Below are 22,205 nucleotides of genomic sequence, written 5' to 3'. Positions count from 1 at the left end.
TCCCTCAATGTCGCAAAAACAAAGAGCTGTTTGTGGATTACAGGAGGAATGGAGACGGGCTAACCCTACTGATATTAATGGATCTGGGGAGACGGTAAAGAGCTTCAAGTTCCTCAGCATGCACATCACTGAGGACCTCACGTGGTCTGTACACACCAGCTGTGTGGTGAAAAAGGCACAACAGCACCCTTTCACCTCAGACAGTTGAGGACGTTTGGTATGGACCCCCAAATCCTAAGAAGTTTCTACAGGGGCACAATTGAGAGCATCCTGACAGGCTGTATCACTGCCGGGTATGGGAACTGTACCTCCCTTAATTATAGGACTCTGCAGAGAGTGGTGCGGACAACCCAGTGCATCTGTAGTTGTGAACTTCCCATGATTCAGGACATTTACAAGGACAGGTGTGTAAAAAGGGCCCGTAGGATCATTGGGGACCCAAGTCATCCCAACCACAATCTATTCCAGCTGCTACCATCTGGGAAGCGGTACCACAGCATAAAAGCCAGGACCAACAGGACAGCTTCTTCCACAAGGCCATCAGACTGATTAACTCACACTGATCTGAGCGTACTCTATATAACATTGACTGTTCTATTTATTATAAATTACTATGATTGCACATGGCACGTTTAGTTGGGGATGTAACGTAAAGATTTTTACGCCTCGTGTATGTGAAGGATGTAAGAAAATAAAGTCAATTCAATTCAATTCAAAGGCATTGGTGTTCCCATACCAGGCTGTAATGCAACCAGTCAGCACACTTCCAACCACACATCTACTGAAGTTTACCAAGGTTTTTGGTGTCATGCCGAATCTCCATAGACTCCCAAGGAAATAGGGGCATTGTCATGTTTTCTTTGCAATTTATTTAAATGACAGGACCGTAACAGGTCTTCTGATTTAGCGACACCCAGGAATTTAAAGTTACTGAACCTTTCCACCTCTGATCCTCTGATGTTTCCAGGCTATGGACCTCTGGTTTCCCTCTCCTGAAGTTTACAAACAGTTCCTTGGTCTTGTTGACACTGAGTGAGAGGTTGTTGTCATTACACCACACAGCCAAATTTTCAATCTCCCTCCTGTATGCTGATTCATCACCTCTTTTGACACAGCCCACAACAGTGGTGTCTTCAGCAAACTTATATATTTTGTTGGAGCTGTACTTAGCCACACAGTCATAGGCTAAAACAAGTAGAGCAGGGGACTAAGTACACAGCCCTGTTGTGCTCCTGTGCTGATGGAGATTATGGAGGAGATGTTTTTGCCAATCTGAACTGACTGGGGTCTGCAAGTGAAGAGATACAGGATCCAATTGCACAAGGGGTAATGGAGTTTACTGATCAGTTTTGAGAGGATGATGGTATTCAATGCTGAACTGTAATGGATAAAGTGCATCCTGATGTATGCATCTTTACTGGTCCAGATGTTGCAGGCCTGTGTGAAGAGCCAATGAGATAGATCCTGGTGCAGACCTGTTGCTTCAGCAGGTGAATTGGAGTGGATCCAAGTCACCACTCAGACTGGAGCTTATATGCTCCAACACCAACTTCTCAAAGTACTTCATCACTGTGGATGTAGGTATAATTTTAAAATAAATTTCTTTAATTTTATTCCTCAAAAAAAATTATTAAGTAAGCCCTAAATACTCCTCCAGCTCAGATTCCCCAAGCGACTATTCCAAAGACTAACAGCCGTAGGAACAGAAGTAATGTCTTTTTGAAACAAACTTCTGATACCTCTATTTTTTTTAAAAGACGGTGGAAAACAAATCTTTCCTACAGCTGTACTGGATGGATCCAAGCTGGGTAATTCAACTACCGAATATGATGTATTTCTAAACCACATAATTACACCAGAGGGAATTGCATAGGTCTCTGCCCCTTCCCTCTACTGTCCTGACGAAGGGTTCCAGCCCGAAACGTCGACTCATCGTTTCCACGGATGCTGCCCAAACAGCTGAGTTCCTCCAGCATGTTGTGAGTGTCACAACAACAGCGAATTCTTTTGGAGTCACAGGAAATTCAAAGGTAGATAAAAACTCAGTATAACTCAATAAAGTACCACTTAAATTAAGTAACTGTTTAACTAACAAAATATTATTATCAAACTAACCTTTATAATACAAAGATTTATTCTTATCAGTTATGTTGTGGTTATTCCAAATAAAATAACTATGAGGAGAAAAATTGTGTTTGTAAATCAAAGACCAAGATAAAAGCATCTGTTTATGGAACTGAGATAAATAGAGAGGAACTTTGTCTATTTTGTAATTACATAAAAGAAAAAATTTCAATCCACCAACCTGGGAAAAGACAAAAGAAGGAATACAATTCCATATAGAAGTAGGATTACGTAAAAATTGTTTAATCCAATTAATTTTAAAAATATTATTAAGACTGTCAAAATCAAGAAAATTTAGACCCCCTTAGTCATAACTATTCATGACGGCAGATTTTTTTATATAATGAACTTTGTTTTTCCATAAAAAATTAAACAACATGGTGTCTACCAATTTACAGATTTTTTTATCAATGCATAAGGGGAGAGTTTTATATATAAGCCTGGAAAGACCCTCTGCTTTACAAAGCAAAACCCGGCCTTTCAAAGGTAAGTCCCCTTGAAGCCACCGGTTTAATCTTTTTTTGGTTTTGTCTATAAGAGGTTGAAAATTATCCACACACCTTACGTATTTGTTTTTAACAATAGTTATCCCCAATTATGTGACTTTATCTTTTACTGGAATATTATTAATTATAGATTGAGTGCAACCTTTAAGAGGAAACAATTCACATTTGTGAATATTTAAACAGAGGCCTGAGGCTTTGGAAGAAAAAGAAATACCATTTAAAGCCAATGAAATTTCAGAAGCATCATTTAAAAAAAAGAGTCATATCATCTGCAACCTGACTAATCAGAAAATTGGAATTTGCACAGGAAATGCCTTTTAGAGGACTAGACTTGATAGATAGGTGAGCGACTGAGCACATAAAAGGAATAGATGTGAGATAGAACAACCTTGTCTCACCGCCGCCCCCCCCCCCATTCACATCCTATTATCTCAGACATCCCACCCTGCAAAAACTCATTTCAGGGAGGTAGCACCATCAATTTGCGGGAGACTCCCGGAACTTCCAGGAGAGGTGGGATGTCTGCAATAGCGTAGCTCCTTAGCAGCTAGCCAGCTAGTTTAAATAACGTTAGCTATGCCAGGGGTCCCCAACCTCTTTTGCACTGTGGACCGGTTTAATATCGACAATATTCTTGCGGACCAGCCAACCCGGTGGGCGGGGGGGGGGGTAGGGTTGCCAACAGACAAGAGTAGCAGTGAAATACGTTGTGTTTACCCAGAAAAGACTACAATGACCATGAAGCCTTGCGCGGGCACCAGTGCGCATGCGTGTACCTGCCAACTTTTTTTCTGCAAATCGTTTTTGGCGATTCTGTTCAGGGGGGAGGTGTTAATCACGACCGGAATATAGGTGATAAGTGGCTAATACACTCAATTTCGTTTTACAATGATTTAGCTAACGAATTTAATATTAAACACACAGCGCATATTTTCCTCACATGAATATAGCGATAAGTCAATTATCAGGGGAGGACAAGGGAGCTTGAAGTAAGTGTTGAACGAACTTCCAGTAGAAGTGGTAGAGGCAGGTTCGATATTATCATTTAAAGAAAAATTGGACAGGTATATGGACAGGAAAGGAATGGAGGGTTGTGGGCTGAGTGCAGGTCGGTGGGACTAAGTGAGAGTAGCGTTCGGCACGGACTAGAAGGGCCGAGATGGCCTGTTTCCATGCTGAAATTGTTATATGGTTATATAAGTAAGTCAACAGCATCATAGCATTTTAAGTAACATTTGGATATTAAACACACAGCACATATTTTCCCCATAGGAACATAAAATCATTGCAACACACCAATATCGCTGAATCAGTGGGAGCCCTGGGCTTGTTTCCCTGCAACAAGACGATCCTATCGAAGGGTGACGGGAGACAGCGATACTCGAAGGGGGTTCCTTATGTCCAGTCTATTCCGCAATTTAGTTTTCATTGCATCCATTGCAGAAAACTCCGCTTCGCAGAAAAATGTTGGAAATGAAAGCAATGTCTCAGTGCTTTCGTGGCTATCTCAGGATATTTAGCTTTGACTCTGATCCAGAATGCTGGCAGAGATGTTATATCAAACATAGTTTTCAGCCCACCGTCATTTGCAAGCTCGAGGAGTTGATCGCCTTCCCGCGCTGACATGAATGACGTGCGGGTAATGACCTCGCGTAAGTTCAAGCTCAACAGCAGACATGACGGAATGAGGAAAGGTGCAGCTGCCTCCTATCACCAAATCATATCGTTTCCTCGCAGCCCAGTAGCGCATGCTTTGCGGCCCGGTGGTTGGGGACCGTTGAGCTATGCTAATAAGCGAATGACACCTGTTAAACTCACCTCAGCATGTCTTTTACAGTCTTAACCCACCATGGGCAATAGAAAAGTCACTGTTGCAAACAGTGCAGTGAGCAACACTGTCATTATTTTGACCCCTATTAGGCAGGCGTACACTTTAGTGTAGTCTGGGGTGACATACGTTTTATATTTTCTTTTTTTTGGAACACTCTGCCACTCTGATTTTTTTTGGAACTCTCTCGCTCTTGCTCTCGCGCGCCTGCTCTCTCGCTTGCTTTCTCGCTCTTGCTCTCACTCTCGCTCTCTCTCTCGCGGTTGCTCTCACTCGCGCTTGCTTTCTTGCTCTCTCTCTCTCGCTCTGGCGCTCGCTGTCTCGCGCTTGCTCTCACGCTCTTCCTCGCGCGTTCTCTCACACTCACTCTCAAAAAAATCAATTTCCGGGACATTGTATATAATTTGCGGGCATCAGGGAGCCACTATTAATATGCGGGAGACTCCCGGAACTTCCGGGAGAGGTGGGATGTCTGTTATCTAACCAATGTTTATTTGACAAGGTTTAATTCTGATATTGAAACTAACTGATCTTTTTGTGGTTTATATCCAGAGGATTTATTTCATCTGTTTTGGGATTGTGAATATGTTAAAACTTATTGGGTTGATGTTTGTCAATTTATAGATCAATATATTAATGTGAATTTTACTTTTTGTTTTGAAAATGTTTTATTTGGGTTTACTAATAATACCAAATCTCATAGGGATCATTTCTTTATCATAAATCTTTTATTAAATTATAGCAAATTTTATATCCATAAGTGCAAATATAGCAATAAGAAACCTTCACATTTTTTACGTCAGACTTCAAACTATACATTAATACTCTGAAAACTTCCTATAACCAGAAAGCTGTAAAGACTGTACAAATTTGTCAATGTTTCGGGTTATCTCTGTAAATGCTTTTGTTTTGTGACTCCCTTTAGATATAGTTCCTTCTGTTCAGCAATATTTAGAGCGGATTTTCCTTTTTGTTTGTACATTTTTATAGGCATCCGTTAGTCTTACGAGCCCATGGATTTGCGCCTTGGAAAGTTTCCAGGGCGCAGGCCTGGACAAGGTTGTGAGGAAGACCAGCAGTTGCCCATGCTGCAAGTCTCCCCTCTCCACGCCACCGATGTTGTCCAAGGGAAGGGCATTAGGACCCATACAGCTTGGCACCGGTGTCATCGCAGAGCAATGTGTGGTTAAGTGCCTTGCTCAAGGACACAACACGCTGCCTCAGCCAAGGCTCGAACTAGCGACCTTCAAATCACTAGACGAACGCCTTAACCACTTGGCCACATGCCAACACTTTGTATATTTAAAGTTAATAGTTATATATTTGTTGCTGCTTCCCTAGCTTTGTTAGCATATGTTCAGTATTTTTGTTTTTGTTTGTGTTCAATAAAAATTAAAATATTTAAAAATAATTAAGAATAAAAATAATTTTTTTAAAAACTCTGGAGGTAGGTGCCACTCGACGATAGTCATTTAGACAGGTTACAACTCTCTTCCTGGGCACCAGTACAATCGTAGCATGCTTGAAGCAGGTGGATACCACACACTGCCAGACCGTGAACATATGAGCCAGTTGGTCAACACAGGTCTTCAATACTTGGCCAGGTACTCCATTCGGACCGGACGCTTTCCTTGAATTCACTCTCTGGAAGGCGGCCTGCACGTCACTTTCTGACACTGAGACCAAAGGATCAGCAGGAGGCATGGGGGTGCACAGTCATCCCTCCATGTTCTGGAGGTCAAAGCGAGCATGGAGAATTGAGCTTAACGGGAAGCAAAGCTCTGCTGCCCCACCTGTCGCAAGATTTAACTTTGCCGGAGGTTTTGCCATTCAAATTCTGCCGCAGCTGTCGAGCAGCTGTTGTTGATTCCCTTCTAATCTGGAATCTCCACTTTGTCTGTGAGATGGCTTTCTGGAGGTTATACCCTGCATCTTTTGTAGCATTCTTGATCTCCAGATTTGAATGCCTCTGATCTGGCTCTCAGCAGATTCCAGATTTCATTGTTCATCCAGGGCTTCTGGGGAAAACCCTGGATGATTTCATAGGGCACACTCATCTAACAGCTGTGTTAATAAAGTCTGTAATGACCCTGGTATAGTCAGTGACCCAATATCACAATTGGAAAGAGAAAAACCATCACCAGGGAGCAGGTCAGTTTTGTAATGTTTTCTCCCCTTTCCCTTTTTTCGAAACATACGGTCAGATGAGCCATGCTGAAGGGCAGATTTCAATAAGAGGCTGCAAATAGTAGGGCTGAGGTACATAAGCAGAAGCTAAATTTTTGGAATCTTAATCGTGTAGGTAGGAACCTAATTCTGAAAGCTGATGATAGAATGCTGCCTGATCTGCTGAGTTATTCCGGAATTTTCTGTTTTTGTTCTGCATTTCCAACATTTGCAGTTTTCTGCTCCAACCATCCCCCCATTCTGTCTCCATTCTTACTTTGAAAATAGGAAAAAATGCTCATTCAACCATTGCGAACTGTTTAAAAACACAAACACGAGGAAATCTGCAGATGCTGGAATTTCAATCAACACACATAAAAGTTGCTGGTGGAACGCAGCAGGCCAAGCAGCATCTCTAGGAAGAGGTACAGTCGACGTTTTGGGCCGAGACCCTTCGTCAGGACTAACTGAAATAAGAGATAGTAAGAGATTTGAAAGTGGGAGGGGGAGGGGAGATCAGGTTGGAGGCTACCCAGACGGAATATAAAGTGTTGTTCCTCCAACCTGAGTGTGGCTTCATCTTTACAGTAGAGGAGGCCAAGGATAGACATATCAGAATGGGAATGGGACATGGAATTCAAATGTGTGGCCACTGGGAGGTCCTGCTTTCACTGGCGGACAGAGCGTAGGTGTTCAGCGAAACAGTCTCCCAGTCTGCGTCCTTTTTTAAAAAAAGGGGCTTCCCTTCCACCACCATCAACTCTGCTCTCAAACCATCTCTCCCATTCCATGCACATCTGCTCTCACCCCCTCCTCCCGTCACCCCACTAGGGATAGGGTTCCCCTTGTCCTCACCTACCACCCCACCAGCCTCCAGGTCCAACATATAATTCTCCGTAACTTCCGCCACCTCCAACGGGATCCCACCACTAAGCACATCTTTCCTTCCCCCCCTCTCTCTGCTTTCCGCAGGGATCGCTCCCTACGCAACTCCCTTGTCCATTTGTCCCCCCATCCCTCCCCACCGACCTCCCTCCCGGCACTTATCCTTGTAAGCGGAACAAGTGCTACACATGCCCTTACACTTCCTCCCTCACCGCCATTCAGGGCCCCAAACAGTCCTTCCAGGTGAGGCGACACTTCACCTGTGAGTCGGCTGGGGTGATATACTGCGTCCGGTGCTCCTGGTGCGGACTTCTATATATTGGCGAGACCCAACGCAGACTGGGAGACCGCTTTGCTGAACACCTACGGTCTGTCCGCCAGAGAAAGCAGGATCTCCCAGTGGCCACACATTTTAATTGCACATCCCATTCCCATTCTGATATGTCTATCTACGGCCTCCTCTGCTGTGAAGATGAAGCCACACTCAGGTTGGAGGAACAACACCTTATACTGTATTCCGTCTGGGTAGCCTCCAACCTGATGGCTTGAACATTGACTTCTCTAACTTCCGTTAGTGTCCCACCTCCCCCTCGTACCCCATCCATTTTTTTTTAAATTATATATATTCTTTTTCTCTCTCTCTCCTTTTTCTCCCTCTGTCCCTCTCACTATACCCCTTACCCATCCTCTGAGCCTCCCCCCTCCCCCTTTCTTTCTCCCTAGGCCTCCTAACCTATGATCCTCTCATATCCCTTTTGCCAATCGACTGTCCAGCTCTTGGCTCTATCCCTCCACCTCCTGTCTTCTCCTATCATTTTGAATCTCCCCCTCCCCCTCCCACTTTCAAATCTCTTACTAGCTCTTCTTTCAGTTAGTCCTGACGAATGGTCTCGGCCCGAAACGTCAACTGTACCTCTTCCTACAGATGCTGCCTGGCCTGCTGCGTTCACCAGCAACTTTTATGTGTGTTGATTGCGAACTGTTTGTAGGCTGGTATACATACCTGTTTACTGTGTTTCCTTTCCAATTAACTGACAATGGAAATCAGCTTATGAATATACATCTTTTCAGTGCAGACACAACTTTCCAATTTGCAGCCTTTAAACTAACCCTTATCCTAATTAACCCTAGCCCCACCCCCACAAAACCCACTGACTTCTGTAAGGAGGAGGAAGATCCAATAAAGGCGAGTGTTGGACCTGGTTAATGAAGGTGTGGACCAGATCAAAGTGGCACGGTTGCGTGACACTGAATCTCAAGTGACGAGATCAAGAAGCACAAGAAGGAAGATTTTCCCACTGCCCACATAATCTCAACCTAACTCCATCTACAGGTTTGCAAATAATACCACTATAGAGGGTTGTATTTCAAATAACAAGAAGGAGATCATGAGACTACTGTCATGGTGTCAAGACAACATCCTTTCCCTCAAAGTCAGCAAAACAAAGGAGCTGCTCATTGAGTTTAGGAAAGGGGTGATGCACCTGCTCCTGTTTACATTGATGGTGCTGAGGTCAAGACAATTAAAAGCCTCAAATTCCAAGGAGCGAAGGTGCCTGGCAGCCTGTCCTGGTTTACCCTTGAAAATATCATGACCAAGAAAGCTCACCAACACCTCTACTTCCTCAGGAGCATGAAGAAATTTAGCCTGTCTCCTTTGACCCTCATCAATTTTTATCAATGTGCCATAGAAAGCATCTTATCTGGATGCATCACGGTTTGTACAGCAACTGCTCTGTCTTTCACTGCAATAAACTGCAGAGTTCGGTGTGTGGCTCAGTACATCACAGAAACCATTCTCCTTTTCTCCAGGAGAGAGAGGAGAACAAGGTACAAATTGGACCTGATTTCTGGTCGCAAAACGTTCAGCTACAAAACCAGCAACATTTCTTTTTAATTCTGTGGGATGTGAGTTCAGTGTTTTTTTTTTAATCATTGAAAGGATATGACCTTTGCATGCTGAACTAGCACTTATTTGCCCATGAGAAGATGGTGGTGAATTGCCTTCTTGAATCACTGAAGCCGTGTAAATGTGAGCATGCCCACAAAGTTGTTTGGAAGGGAGGTCCAAGATTTGGACCCACTAATTTTGAAGAAACAGTCATGTTTTTTCAGGTCACCATGGTACGTTTGGTTGGAAGGCAACTTCTAACTGACACGAAGTTAAAGGATCTTATCTAATGGGCTGGGGATGTCATGAAATGTAGAGGAGACTTGATCCAAAAGCAGGGCAGCAGAGTTGGTTTAGCAGTAAATGATATTTTACTAATAAACTGCGAATTAACAAGCCATAAGGGGCCACGAGACAAGAGAGAACAGATACTAAACACAACAGGCAACAAGGTAACTGAAAGCTAAAAGCAATTGGTTGAAGGTGGTTGGTTCTGTTGTGTATTTAATATTTCAGTAATAGAAACATAGAAAACCTACAGTACAATACAGGCCCTTCGGTCCACAAAGCTGTGCTGAACATGTCCCTACCTTAGAACTACCTAGGCTTTACCCATAGCCCTCTATTTTTCTAAGCTCCATGTAGCCATCCAGGAGACTCTTAAAAGACCCCATCGTTTCCGCCTCCACCACCGTTGCTGGCAGCCCATTCCACACACTCACCACTCTCTGTGTAAAAAACTTACCCCTGACATCTCCTCTGTACCTACTTCCAAGCACCTTAAAACTGTGCCCTCTCGTGCTAGCCATTTCAGCCCTGGGAAAAAGCCTCTGACTATCCACACAATCAATGCCTCTCATTATCTTGTACACCTCTATCAGGTCACCTCTCATCCTCCATCGCTCCAAGGAGAAAAGGCCAAGTTCACTCAACCTATTCTCATAAGGCATGCTCCCCAATCCAGGCAACATCCTTGTAAATCTCCTCTGCACCCTTTCTACGGTTTCCACATCCTTCCTGTAGTGAGGCGACCAGAATTGAGCACAGTACTCCAAGTGGGGTCTGACCAGGGTCCTATATAGCTGCAACATTACCTCTCGGCTCTTAAACTCAATCCCACAATTGATGAAAGTCAATGCACCGTATGCCTTCTTAACCACAGAGTCAACCTGCACAGCTTTGATTGCCCTGTGGACTCAGACCACAAGATCCCTCTGATTCTCCACACTGCCCAGAGTCTTACCATTAATGCTATATACTGCCATCACATTTGACCTACCAAAATGAACCACCTCACACTTATCTGGGTTGAACTCCATCTGCCACTTCTCAGCCCAGTTTTGCATCCTATGTCATAGTCCGGTCCGTGAAGTCTGTATTCTGGTTCACGGTCCGGTCCAGTCCATGTTTCCTTGTTCCGGGGTTTCTGGTTTTCCCCAGTTTCTGTTGTGGGCACATGTTTCTCATTATGGAGCTGAGATATAAATACCTCTGCAAACTAGGGATTCCCTGCTGGACTGTTTTGTTCTCCTCCCTGTATTTTCCCTCCTTGCCTGACTCTCTGCCTGCTCACCTAGCCTGGATACCCTGCCTGTACCACTGAAGTTTTACCGCCACAGCAAGACTGGAGCCTTGTTAGGTCAAGATAAGGAACTGTCTTTTGTTGTGTGGAATTGTCTCTGTGTCCACGCCTTCACTAGGTGGGTCTGGCTGTTTGCCGCCACCTACTGTTGGGATCTGTCTCTGTGTCCACGCCTTCACTAGGTGGGTCTGGCGTTTGCCACCACCTTCTGTTGCAATCTGTCTCTCCATGTTCAGTGTTCTGTGTATGAGTCCTGGCCCTATGTCCTGTTCCCAGGGAGGGGTCCCGGCTCTGTGTTATGTGTGTGAGTCCCGGCCCTACATTCTGTTCCCAAGGAGGGGTCTCGGCTCTATGTTCCATGTTCCTGTCTCTTCTAGTCCAAGGCTCCATGCTCCTGAAGGCCCTTGTCCAGTCCATGCCTAGTCCAGTCCTGTCTGAGTCCTGTCCATGTGCCTTTACCTGTCTTTGTGTCTCGCCCTACCCAGTTCCTCACCCAAGCCATGTCCAGTCCTGTAGCCTCATCTTGTCATCGCCTAGTTCTGGAGTCCGAGCCTGAGTCAAGTCCCAGGTTTTGGGTCCTTACCCAGTCTCTGGCTCGGAGTCCATACCCATGCCTCGAAGTACCCAAGACCCAAGACCCCAGCTTGCAGGCCTCTTGCAGAATATGACCCATCTACAACCACTCATTGCCTTCTGTGGGCAAGCCAGTTCTGGATCCACAAAGCAATGTCCCCTTGGATCCCATGCCTCCTTACTTTCTCAATTAGCCTTGTATCGGTTACCTTATCAAATGCCTTGCTAAAATCCATATACACTACATCTACTACTCTACCTTCATCAATGTGTTTAGTCCTTCCTCCTTCCTCCTTTCCTATTGTAAACATATTGTTCAATTAAGCATTATTGTTCATTTAAATAATTCATTATAGGTTATATGTATGTACATGAATGGCATACATTATCATGCCACCATGTCGTAAGTACACGATTTGCTAAAGTAAAAATGAAGTACGCATGTTTACATATCTCCCAGCTCAATGTTTTTCTTTCAATTAGTTTTATGTTTTGGTGTTACAAAACATAGCAGTGGTGACAAGTAAGTTTTAAGATGAACCTGAGACAACTATCAACCTGTTGAAGTGCAGCGAGACATTCGAGTTAAAAATAATCACAGCACTTGTTTCTTCAGAAGGGAAGAGACGGTTCATTTTTTTTTAAAAAGATAGAAAACAAATGAATCCACAGGTTCCTAAGCAGTGAGTACTGGTTGATAATAATCTCAAATGATAAAAAAGAGCCAAAGTCATAAAGATTGATGTGTTCAATTGCACAACAGATAACTGGATTTTGTGTACTAAGTGATTGAGCAGTATTTTAAAGCAAATGGAATAGCCAATGAGAAACAAATGCCAGTTTTGTTGTGTGCATTTGGTGGAAGGACATACAGTTTGCATAAAGTTCAGCTGCTCCAGCCAAATCACTGGAAATGAGCTTTGCTGATATTGTGGAAGTAATGCAGGGACATTTGCAGAATGCTTTAGATTTTATAAGCAGAATCAAGATGAAGGGGAGTCAATTTCAGTGTACATGGTGGAATTGAAGAGATTGAGCATTGTCAATTCAGTGATGGGCTTAATGAAGCACTGAGAGATTGTTTAATTTGTGGAAAACATTCAAAAATGGCTTCTGACTGAAGCAAAATTCACATTTTAAAGAGCAGTTGAAATCACTCTATCAATGGAAACCACAAACAGATGCAATTGAGTTGCAGTCAGGAATGAAAGTAAGCTTGAACAAAATTGCATTGACTAAACAGAAACCTGCCTGGCCAAACAAATTATGTTACCATTGTGACAGGGGTTCACATACACCACACCAATGCAGGTTTAAGTGTGAAATATGCAGAAAGTGCAACAAAGTAGGACACATACAAAGAGCATGTTGAAAAGACAAATATAAATAGACTGTGCAGGGAAGAATAAAGATCAGGTTGCCGTTTCAAAAAGAGCACTAATTATGTTTTGTAACTTCAAAACAATAAACTAATACAAAGGAAGACACAGGAGTCAGAAACGTGAGTTTAACTTCATTCTTTATGTGAGGTGCACACATATCATGGAGCATGATGATGAAAGCATTTCACATATTTTTACGTAATGAATTATATAAACAACAAAGATTACTTAAACAATATATTTACGAGATTACCCAAATATTATGAAATATTAAATACACCACACTCCTCCCTGCTTATGCTATAAACTCCAACTCAATATAGAATGCATCTCAAATATATACACAGTTCACTATATAATACAACTAACATCCAGAGTACAGTAAATTTTAAATTGTCCCATTCAGGCCCAAAGATTTAATTGCTGTGGAGGATTTCATACTCTTGTGGGATAACGTCCTTCCTAACAATCCCAGACCCCAGGAGACATCCATCAACGGGGCTGTAATGCTGAAGGAATGAGAGGTAGGCTTGGTGGGGAGTCCAACCTACGCATTCGGTGCCCGTTCCGGAAAGTAGCCTGCTGCACTGGAATCCACCAGAGCTTCCTGTGTGCATAGCGCCAAAGAGGAATGGAGTGAGCTGAGCTATGGTGCTGTAATGAGAGGCCGGGGGAGCTATCAGATAGAAGGCCCCTCACCCCTACCTGGTGGTTCCGTTTCCTGAAACACAGCGGGCATTTGATGTGTGTGGGTGATCGGCTGCTCTACAATAAATACACTGACACTCTTGGGGGTGGGGGTCGGGGAGTTAAGGGAGCTCGCCCTAACTACATGGGCTCTGCAGGCATTGCTGATGAAGGTCCTGCAGACAGAAATGGTTCTAGGAATGGATCTGGGCTTCTGACGGGTGATCAGGAGGGTCATTCCATAAAACGTTTGCCAATGCGGAGGGCCAAAGTGTTGAGGCTTTCGAGGTCAGTGGGCATATCCTGGGTAGACAGCTCATCTTTCATGTGCTCTGAGAGGCCATGATGGTAATAGGCCAGTAGCACTTCTGCATTCCTGCTGCACTTCACCGCGATGGTCCTGAATTCTACGGAACAATCCAACACCTAGCACGAGCCTTGACTCAGGCACAGCATCTGATCCGCTGCCTTCCTTCCACTTACACCAAAATCTGGTGTATCTGAGCAGTGTATTCCTCATAATTACTGCAAATGGTGGTCCCAGTTAGCAGCGGCCCAGGTCAGAGTTCGCCCTTTCAGGAGAGAGATGACAAAGGCGACCTGGGCTTGGTCCGTGGAATACAGCGATGGCTGGCTCTCAAGGAGCAAGACACACCGGGACAAGAAGTTGCAACGTCGGGTTGGGGATCATCAAAGCTTCTAGGCACCAGAATCTGAGGTTCCAAGGGAGGAGGGTGACTCGCACAGGGTCGCTGTAACAGAATGAAGAGCTGGTTGAGAGTCATTGATAGATGATCAATGGTTTCTTGCTGTTTCTGCGTCACATACTCGGGTCAGCACACAACTTCCTTCAGGTGAGCGAACTCTGCTGGGTCAATCACTGGTTCACCCGTCCTGTCAGGAAATGTCGAGGAGGCTTGACCCAAAAGCCGAGCAGCAGAGACAACTTAGCAGTGACTCTTTAGACAATTTACCAATAAACTGCAAAATAACAGGCCACGAGGCCCACAGAACAAGCAAGTACAGATACTGAGCGCAACAGGCAACAAGGTAACTGAAGGCCAGGAGCAACTGGTTGAGGCTGGCTGGTTTGTTGGGTAAACAAGGACTATAGATGAGGGCTGGGTTTAAATAGGCTGAAAGTGCTGCGTTGGAAATGAGTGGTAGGCGACTCATGTTAGCTGGGTGGAAACACGGAGGTGCCTGCCTATTCAGGTCTGACAGAGGATAATACATTATATCAGTTCTTATATCCTGCATACGGACTTAAGAGCATGGACTAGCTATCTCAATACAAGTGACCTCCTCAAATTTTTTTAAAAAATTAATTAATTGTATGCAAATTCACTGTTTTAGAACACAACGCATTAATGTTACTCAAAATTTATTATATCTTGAAATCGTAATCAGTTAATATGTGTTCTCCAAATGTAACCAGAAAGCCCGAGAAACTCATTTGTCCTTCTTTAAGTAGTCCTGACAATTTTCTACATCCATACAGATAAACAAACAGATGAGGACTTGGTTTTAATGTTTTTTTTTAAACTAAGAATGCTCAGTGCTCAGGTTTGTGGAGCCCACAGTTTTCCAAATTGTTAGTGAGACTGCTACCACCAAGCCAAGCTGTCCCATCGGGTGTTAACTAGAGAATAATAGAGATTGGATGTACATGAAAGTTCAAATTCAAGTCAGTAGAGAATAGATGAACAATGGGGACTGGCTTGGTCAGAGGTGACAGGCAAACACAGGGTTTGCTGCAGGATAAATTGTAAACTGTTTGCACAAATCTTTGGCTCACCTTTGCAGAACACAGTGGGGTAGCAGATGCCACTGCGGCTGTACGATTCCAGCAACTTGGGTTCAATTCTGTCTGTGTGGAGTTTATTAGTTCTCCCTGCGATTATGTGTGCTTCAGTTTCCCAACATGCCAGAAGTGTACTTGTGGGTTAATTGGCCACTCAACATTGGCCCTGGTGAAGGTGGATGAAGCAGAATGACAGAGAGTTGATGGGAATGAGAGAGAATTGGTTACAGGAAAATAAATGGGAGAGTGGAATTAATGGGATTGCTCAGACAGCTAGTATACACCCAATGGGCTGAAGTCCCTCTTATTACATCATGATATTATAAATTTAAGTTAATTTCAATTCTGATCATATAAATTTGAGCAAAATTCAGAAGTCCGATAGAGAGCAATCAAATTTTTCAGACCAAAGACCACAGCAATAAGTATGCAAAACATGCTGGACTTCAGGAGAGAGGTCAGCAAAGTTAGTTAAATGTAACCACATAATGTTTCCAAAAGCAATTATTTTTTGTTTTCTTCAAGTTGGAGGATGCAAGTATCTCATGTTTCCAGGATATTGAAATGTCAGTCGAGAGCAATAGTTTCTCTCTATTTTGTTATTCAAATGGCCAGCTAATCTTATACCCTGTATGGAGTGATTTAAAATAAAATATATATTGCTCCAGATGTCAATTATATCTCTGCAGTTTGAATATATTCACAACTTCATTCTACATCTCCCATACCTGTTCTTGTTGCTGATATCATTATTATTATATTTGTATCAAGAAACCATGTTTTATTCAGAATCAAATATTTGAAACTGATTATTTTGTGTAATATCTTTTGTGTGTACTCAAACACATAATCTGTGTGATCATTTCAGGCCACCACCATTCAAGGAGTTGCCATATCTCAGATACCTTATCTGTAGGCAGCTCCATTTTGCCTATTCATACAGATAAAAATAATTGCAAAACATATTTATCCTGTCACCAAAAATCATGTTTAGTATTATTGTCCTCTCTTCCCAATAGCTGTGACTTGCCAGTATTAGACAACGAATCATGAACTACTATTGAAACATATCAGTCGACGTTTTGGGCCGGAACCCTTCATTGGGACTGTAGAGGGAAGGGGCAGAGGCCCTATGAAGAAGGTCGGGGGAGGATGGGAAGGAGAAGGCTGGTAGGTTCCAGGTGAAAAACCAGTAAGGGGAAAGATAAAGCAGTGGGGGAGGGGATAGGCAGGAAAGGTGAAGAAGGAATAGGGGAAAACACAATGGGTTGTAGAAGGAGGCGGAACGATGAGGGAGGTGGTAGGCAGCTGGGGGAGGGGGCAGATTGAAATAGGGATAGGGGAAGGGAGGGGGAGGGAATTACCGGAAGTTGGAGAACTGTTTGTTCATACCAAGAGGCTGGAGACTACCTATTGGGGGACCGCTTCATCGAGCACCTCCGCTCTGTCCGCCATAACAAACAGGATCTCCCGGTAGCCACCCACTTCAACTCTGCTTCCCATTCCCATTCAGATATGTCCATACATGGCCTCCTCTACTGCCATGATGAGGCTAAACTCAGGTTGGAGGAGCAACACCTCATATACCATCTAGGTAGTCTCCAGCCCCTTGGTACGAACATAGAATTCTCCAACTTTCGGTAATTCCCTCCCCCTCCCTTCCCCTATCCCTATGTCACTCTGCCCCCTCCCCCAGCTGCCTATCACCTCCCTCATGGTTCTGCCTCCTTCTACTACACATTGTGTTTTCCCTTATTCCTTCTTCACCCTTCCTGCCTATCACCTCCCTGCCTCCCTTCCCCCACCCCTTTATCTTTCCCCTTACTGGTTTTTCACCTGGAACCTACCAGCCTTCTCCTTCCCACCCTCCCCCCACCTTCTTTATAGGGCCTCTGCCCCTTCCCTCTACAGTCCTGACGAAGGGTTCCGGCCCGAAACGTTGACTGATGTTTCCACGGATGCTGCCCGACCTGCTAAGTTCCTCCAGCGTGTTGTGAGTGTTGCTTTGACCCCAGCATCTGCAGGTTATTTTGTGTTCACTATTGAAACCTAATGGGGAACTAGCCACCCTCTTATAAAAGTTCAGCACTGGCAGTAAGATTAAACCATTTTCTCTCTGTTCGAATTTGTAGCAGTTATATTGGCTATTTTGTAATCACTTACAGAATTTAAGCTGTCCCAACTGAAAGAGGAAAAAAAACCTTCCAGCCTAATACCAGAAAAGATTTTAGTCTCTATTGAAATCTCTTCTTGTCATCATTTCCAAGTACCTACGTTTCAAAAAGAACCCCACACTACCTTTATTTCATTTTGTAGAAATCTGACATCCGGTATTAGTACTATACAGTATATGAAATAAAACAGGAGGTACAGGAGCCTGAAGGCACACACTCAACGTTTCGGCAACAGCTTCTCCCTCTCCGTCATCAGATTTCTAAATGGACAATGAATCCATGAACACTACCCTCTTTTATTTTGCACTACTTGTTTATTTTTTATATACAGTACTATGCAAAGGTTTTAGGCACATGTATACTGCATAGCTAAGGCGCCTAAGGCATTTCCACAGTACTGTAGTAATTTTATATATTGCACTGTACAGCTGCCGAAAAAACACACATTTCATGACATATGTGAGTGATGATAAACCTGATTCTGATGTGGGTCTCTATTGTGGACCGAGTGGGAAAGGGGCAGGAAGAGGGGAGTCACAGTTGGAGAGGGGAGGGAGCGGGAAGCACCAGCGAGACATTCTACAATGATCAATAACTCAGTTACAGTACTTGGAATTAAATGCCCTGCCTGGTGTCCCAGGACTGGGTGTGTCCGCAACCGCCCTGGTACTCCGTCTCTGACACTTGTCCCACACCCCTCCCGCAGGGCTCCACCCTCACTCTCAACATCCTTTGCTCCCGCCAGATTTAAAAACTTGCTCCTCACTTAATGTTGGCAAGTACAGTACAGAGCAAAAGTCTTAGGCACCCTTGTTTAATATATATATATATATTCACACCTAAGACTTTTGCTCTGTACAAAATATACCTTTCTAGATCTTTATTACTGCGTACTGCAGTATACTGCTGCCACAAAACAACAAATTTCACGACATATGCCGGTGATATTTACCCTGATTCTGATTCTCCAGAGGGAGAATAAGCTAAAACACAATAGGTTAATTACTGGCTCCAAATCGTTTTTGTTAAAGAAGACAAGCATCTGTATCGAGCAATGTGCATGGTAAATCGTGTTTCCTGTGCACTCTTCTAAGGTCACAGGATTTAAGACTGTTAATACTTCTTCAAAGGTCTTCACGTCATTCTTTCCTTCAGTTACCTACCGACGTTAAGAAATAAATTTTGCAGACAAACATTTAGAAAGTATGTGGATTAAGAATTAGGAAGGGTGCGGATTATGAATTGAAATCTCGATTAATGAAAATGCTCCACTTTTTATTGGCAATCTAGGTCAGCCCGAGGTTTCTAAGAATAAGTGTCTTATGGGAGTTTAGAAATTACATGAGGCAAACTTCGGTAATATTGAATGAACTCCTCGAATCCGGACAGTTTGAAAACAAAATACTTCCGTTGTTAACATTTATCTTATAGTCAGCTTTCATTGAAGCAAAAGTTCAAAATAAATTTACTCTCAACGTGCACATATGTCACCAGATACAACCCTGAGATTCAATTTCTTTCCGGCAGACTCAATAAATCCATAATATAAAAATAACCGTAATAGAATCCATGAAAGACCGTACCAACTCGAGCACTCAACCAGTGTGCAAAAGACAAGCTGTGCAAATACAAAAATAAATAATAATAAATTAACAATAAATATCAAGAACATGAGATAAGGAGTCCCTGACAGTGGAAACATCTCAATGATGGGGCAAGTGACGTTATCTCCTTGGTTCAAGCGCTTAATGGTTGAGGGGTAACAAGCGTTCCTGGCCCTGGTGGTGGGAGTCCTGAGGCTCCTGTACTTTCTTGCTGATGGTGGCAGCGAGATGAGGGTATGGCCTGGTTGGTGGGCATCCCTGGTGATGGATGCTGGTTCCCTGCGACAACGCTTCGTGTGGTTGTGCTCAGTGGTGAGGAGGGCTTTATTCCATCTGTCCGTTGCTCTTTTCCAACTTTCTTGTCCGTCAATCCAATCATATCATTTGAGTCACAAAACAGCCGACCCAAAAAAAAGTCGTTTGATGTCCACGGCTGACAGCGCTGACAAAAATAACACAAGAACTTTGTTTCCCAAATGAAACCAAATCCAATCAGAAGAAAATCTTTGCACATTGATCTGATTGTATTGGGTTAATATTTAATATTTACGTCCGACACCAATTGCGATATAATGTTTCCATCGGGATTTTGAGACCTCGTCCCGGAATTTCAGAATTCAGCTTGAGAAACCAGAACCGTTAGTATTGTTTGATGATTCAATGAAAATTTCTTACAGTGTAAAGTTCGACCAACGCGCAAAGCCCCACCAGTGCCTTCATTGCATCTAAATAGGCCAAATATTATCCAGGTAAAAGTAACATCTGCCTCTTGCCTCAGTGTTAGGGATTCGATCGCACATCTCCCTTTATAAATTGTCTCCCATAACAGTATTTTGCAGTTCAGTTGTTGCTTGTACCAAGGTTTATTTTAATGTACCATCTGCTTCCAATTAGATTTGAGTTTATTTTATCAAGGCACGCGTGTCATTCGGATACAAGCCAGGATATGCTACTGAAATAAAAACCGAGTTGACCTAAGAGGTGAGATCGAAGATAAACGAGAACCTGGGTGATCGGGCGCTGACAGACAAATCACGTCGCTGCTCAAGTACCTCAGCATTCAACCCGCCGCTCGGTAAACGTCGAGGGTACGGACTCTGCGCTCTTTATTTCGAAGGCCAACGACACCAGAAAACTACAATAAATTCTTGTTTATTCAAACCCTATACTTTAAATAAATGCAAGGTATAAGCTGCCTTTAGAATGCCTCTCGCTTCTTTGTGCTCTGCTTATTCATCATCTCTCACTCATAAGTAAAGAGATGCTAGAAACTCTAGTCCTGAAGGGAAATCATCGAGAAAATAGGTCTGGGGATAATTAAGGGAGCGTTGAATAAAATTATCTGCTCTGCTTGCTTCAGCTGCTAAAATGGGGGAAATCAGATTTCAATAAGTTATCATAAACTTTTCATGTGCAAGCGAGCTCCGCTGTTTTATTCGCGATTTATTTACAGTCTGTTTTAATAGCTTATTGATAAATTCATCCACTCACCCACAAAGTCGTGGACAAGGTCCTTAATGAGGTGCCCAACGATAGCATAAGCCACGGCCACGACCACCAAGGCTGCCATCAACAGGTACAGCACAGCCTTCGGCAAAGGGATGGCCTCCCGAGGCGGCGGTTTGTACTGTTTGTACAACAACTCGTTGTCGGAGAAAGAGTACTGGAACAGATGGCCCATGTCGCCGGTGGAGTTGCTGGCGTTCACGGCAGCATTGTAATCGCCCTCTTCCCAACCCAGCAAACCCACCACCGACGTCGTCGTCTCCACCGACTTTTGCACCAAATTGGCCGTTGTGTTCATGGCAGGTAAAAGACGGGAAAGGAAAGCGATCCAGTCTTTGAACGCCGTCCCATTGCACGGGATCATACTGCCATGAAGGTGATCCGGAGCCTGCCGCCGGAACATACGCTGCACTCTAGGTCTCCAAATATCCACGGCGGAGTGAAATAGGGCAGCAACAGTTTGATGTACACAGACCGGAGAACGACACTGCGAGTGTGTGCAGACTGAGAATGAATGCCGTTTAACGCGGAGCCTTCCTCCCACGGACTAGTGCCAGCCAATTCTCCGGATGTGCTCAGCCTGAGTGATAAAATAGCTGTGCATTTGCGTCTGAGTGTGTGCAATTTTGCTTTTTGCAGAAGTGGATGATTTCAATTGGCCCAGCTATCCTTAATTCCACCATCCATTGATTTATTTTCTACTTCTTGTCAGTTTCTGAGCTGAAATGTACAGGGGATGAGTAGAGTGAAGACTTGTGCTAATGTGTCCAGTGATTGATTGGCTGCCCGTTATATTTGATGAGCAGTTCTTGCTACACTGTGAACCGCACAAAGGAATCTGTGCGGGAGAGTTTTTAAAGGGAAAACCCATTGCCCTGGGGCAGTTCCACTCTCTCGACCTCTTAAATCCAAGTTCAATGGCACAAGCAGTCGGCACAACTAGGGTCTTCCTTGGCTGCAGCGGATGATCATGACTTCTGTGAATGCATCAAGTATAGTAATTTTCATCATACCAAGATTGGTGCAGATTAATGCATTCCTTCTCAATTCTATTGATTCGTTTCGTTTATAATTTTTAACAAAATGATTGCGAGGGTTTGTGGTTGCTTACAAAATTCTCTTCATTCAACAAAATCTTGATCATTATTTCTAGCAAAACCTTAAGTTGTCGAATATGAGACTCAATTTTCATTGTCTAACTAAATCTAAAAAGCAATTGTAGTAATTAAGTTAGCACACAAATTAGAAATCCTATTAAATTATCGGAATTCACCAGCGTTTGGCATAATATTGCACAAGAAACATGTCTAAGTTTCAAGTTAACCAAAACAAACTTTGGCTTACAATAAAACATCAAATTATTACTTTTAACCTTGTTTGCTTTTAGGACACAAACAACAGGAATTCTTCAGATGCTGGAAATTCAAGCAACATACATCAAAGGAACTTTTAGGAACTTTTTCATGAACCCTGTTGTTCTATTGTCTTGCCAT

The 22,205-nt window shown here is 43.4% G+C and overlaps 1 protein-coding gene across 1 annotated transcript in view; it reads right to left on the bottom strand.

Moving 5' to 3' along the window:
* Positions 1-21,139, bottom strand: part of LOC134355200 (uncharacterized) — a 28,758-nt gene extending 7,619 nt beyond the window's left edge. The window contains exon 1 of the mRNA XM_063064986.1: positions 20,698-21,139. Coding sequence (XP_062921056.1) covers positions 20,698-21,115 — 418 coding nt within the window. The 5' untranslated portion in view covers positions 21,116-21,139. The remainder of the gene's footprint in view (positions 1-20,697) is intronic.
* Between the last annotated feature and the right edge of the window lie 1,066 nt (positions 21,140-22,205).

Source organism: Mobula hypostoma, chromosome 12, assembly GCF_963921235.1.
Source record: "Mobula hypostoma chromosome 12, sMobHyp1.1, whole genome shotgun sequence".
Taxonomy (NCBI): Eukaryota; Metazoa; Chordata; class Chondrichthyes; order Myliobatiformes; family Myliobatidae; genus Mobula; species Mobula hypostoma.
The sequence above is the reverse complement of the archived record's forward strand: the minus strand, read 5'-3'. Positions and strand labels throughout refer to the sequence as shown.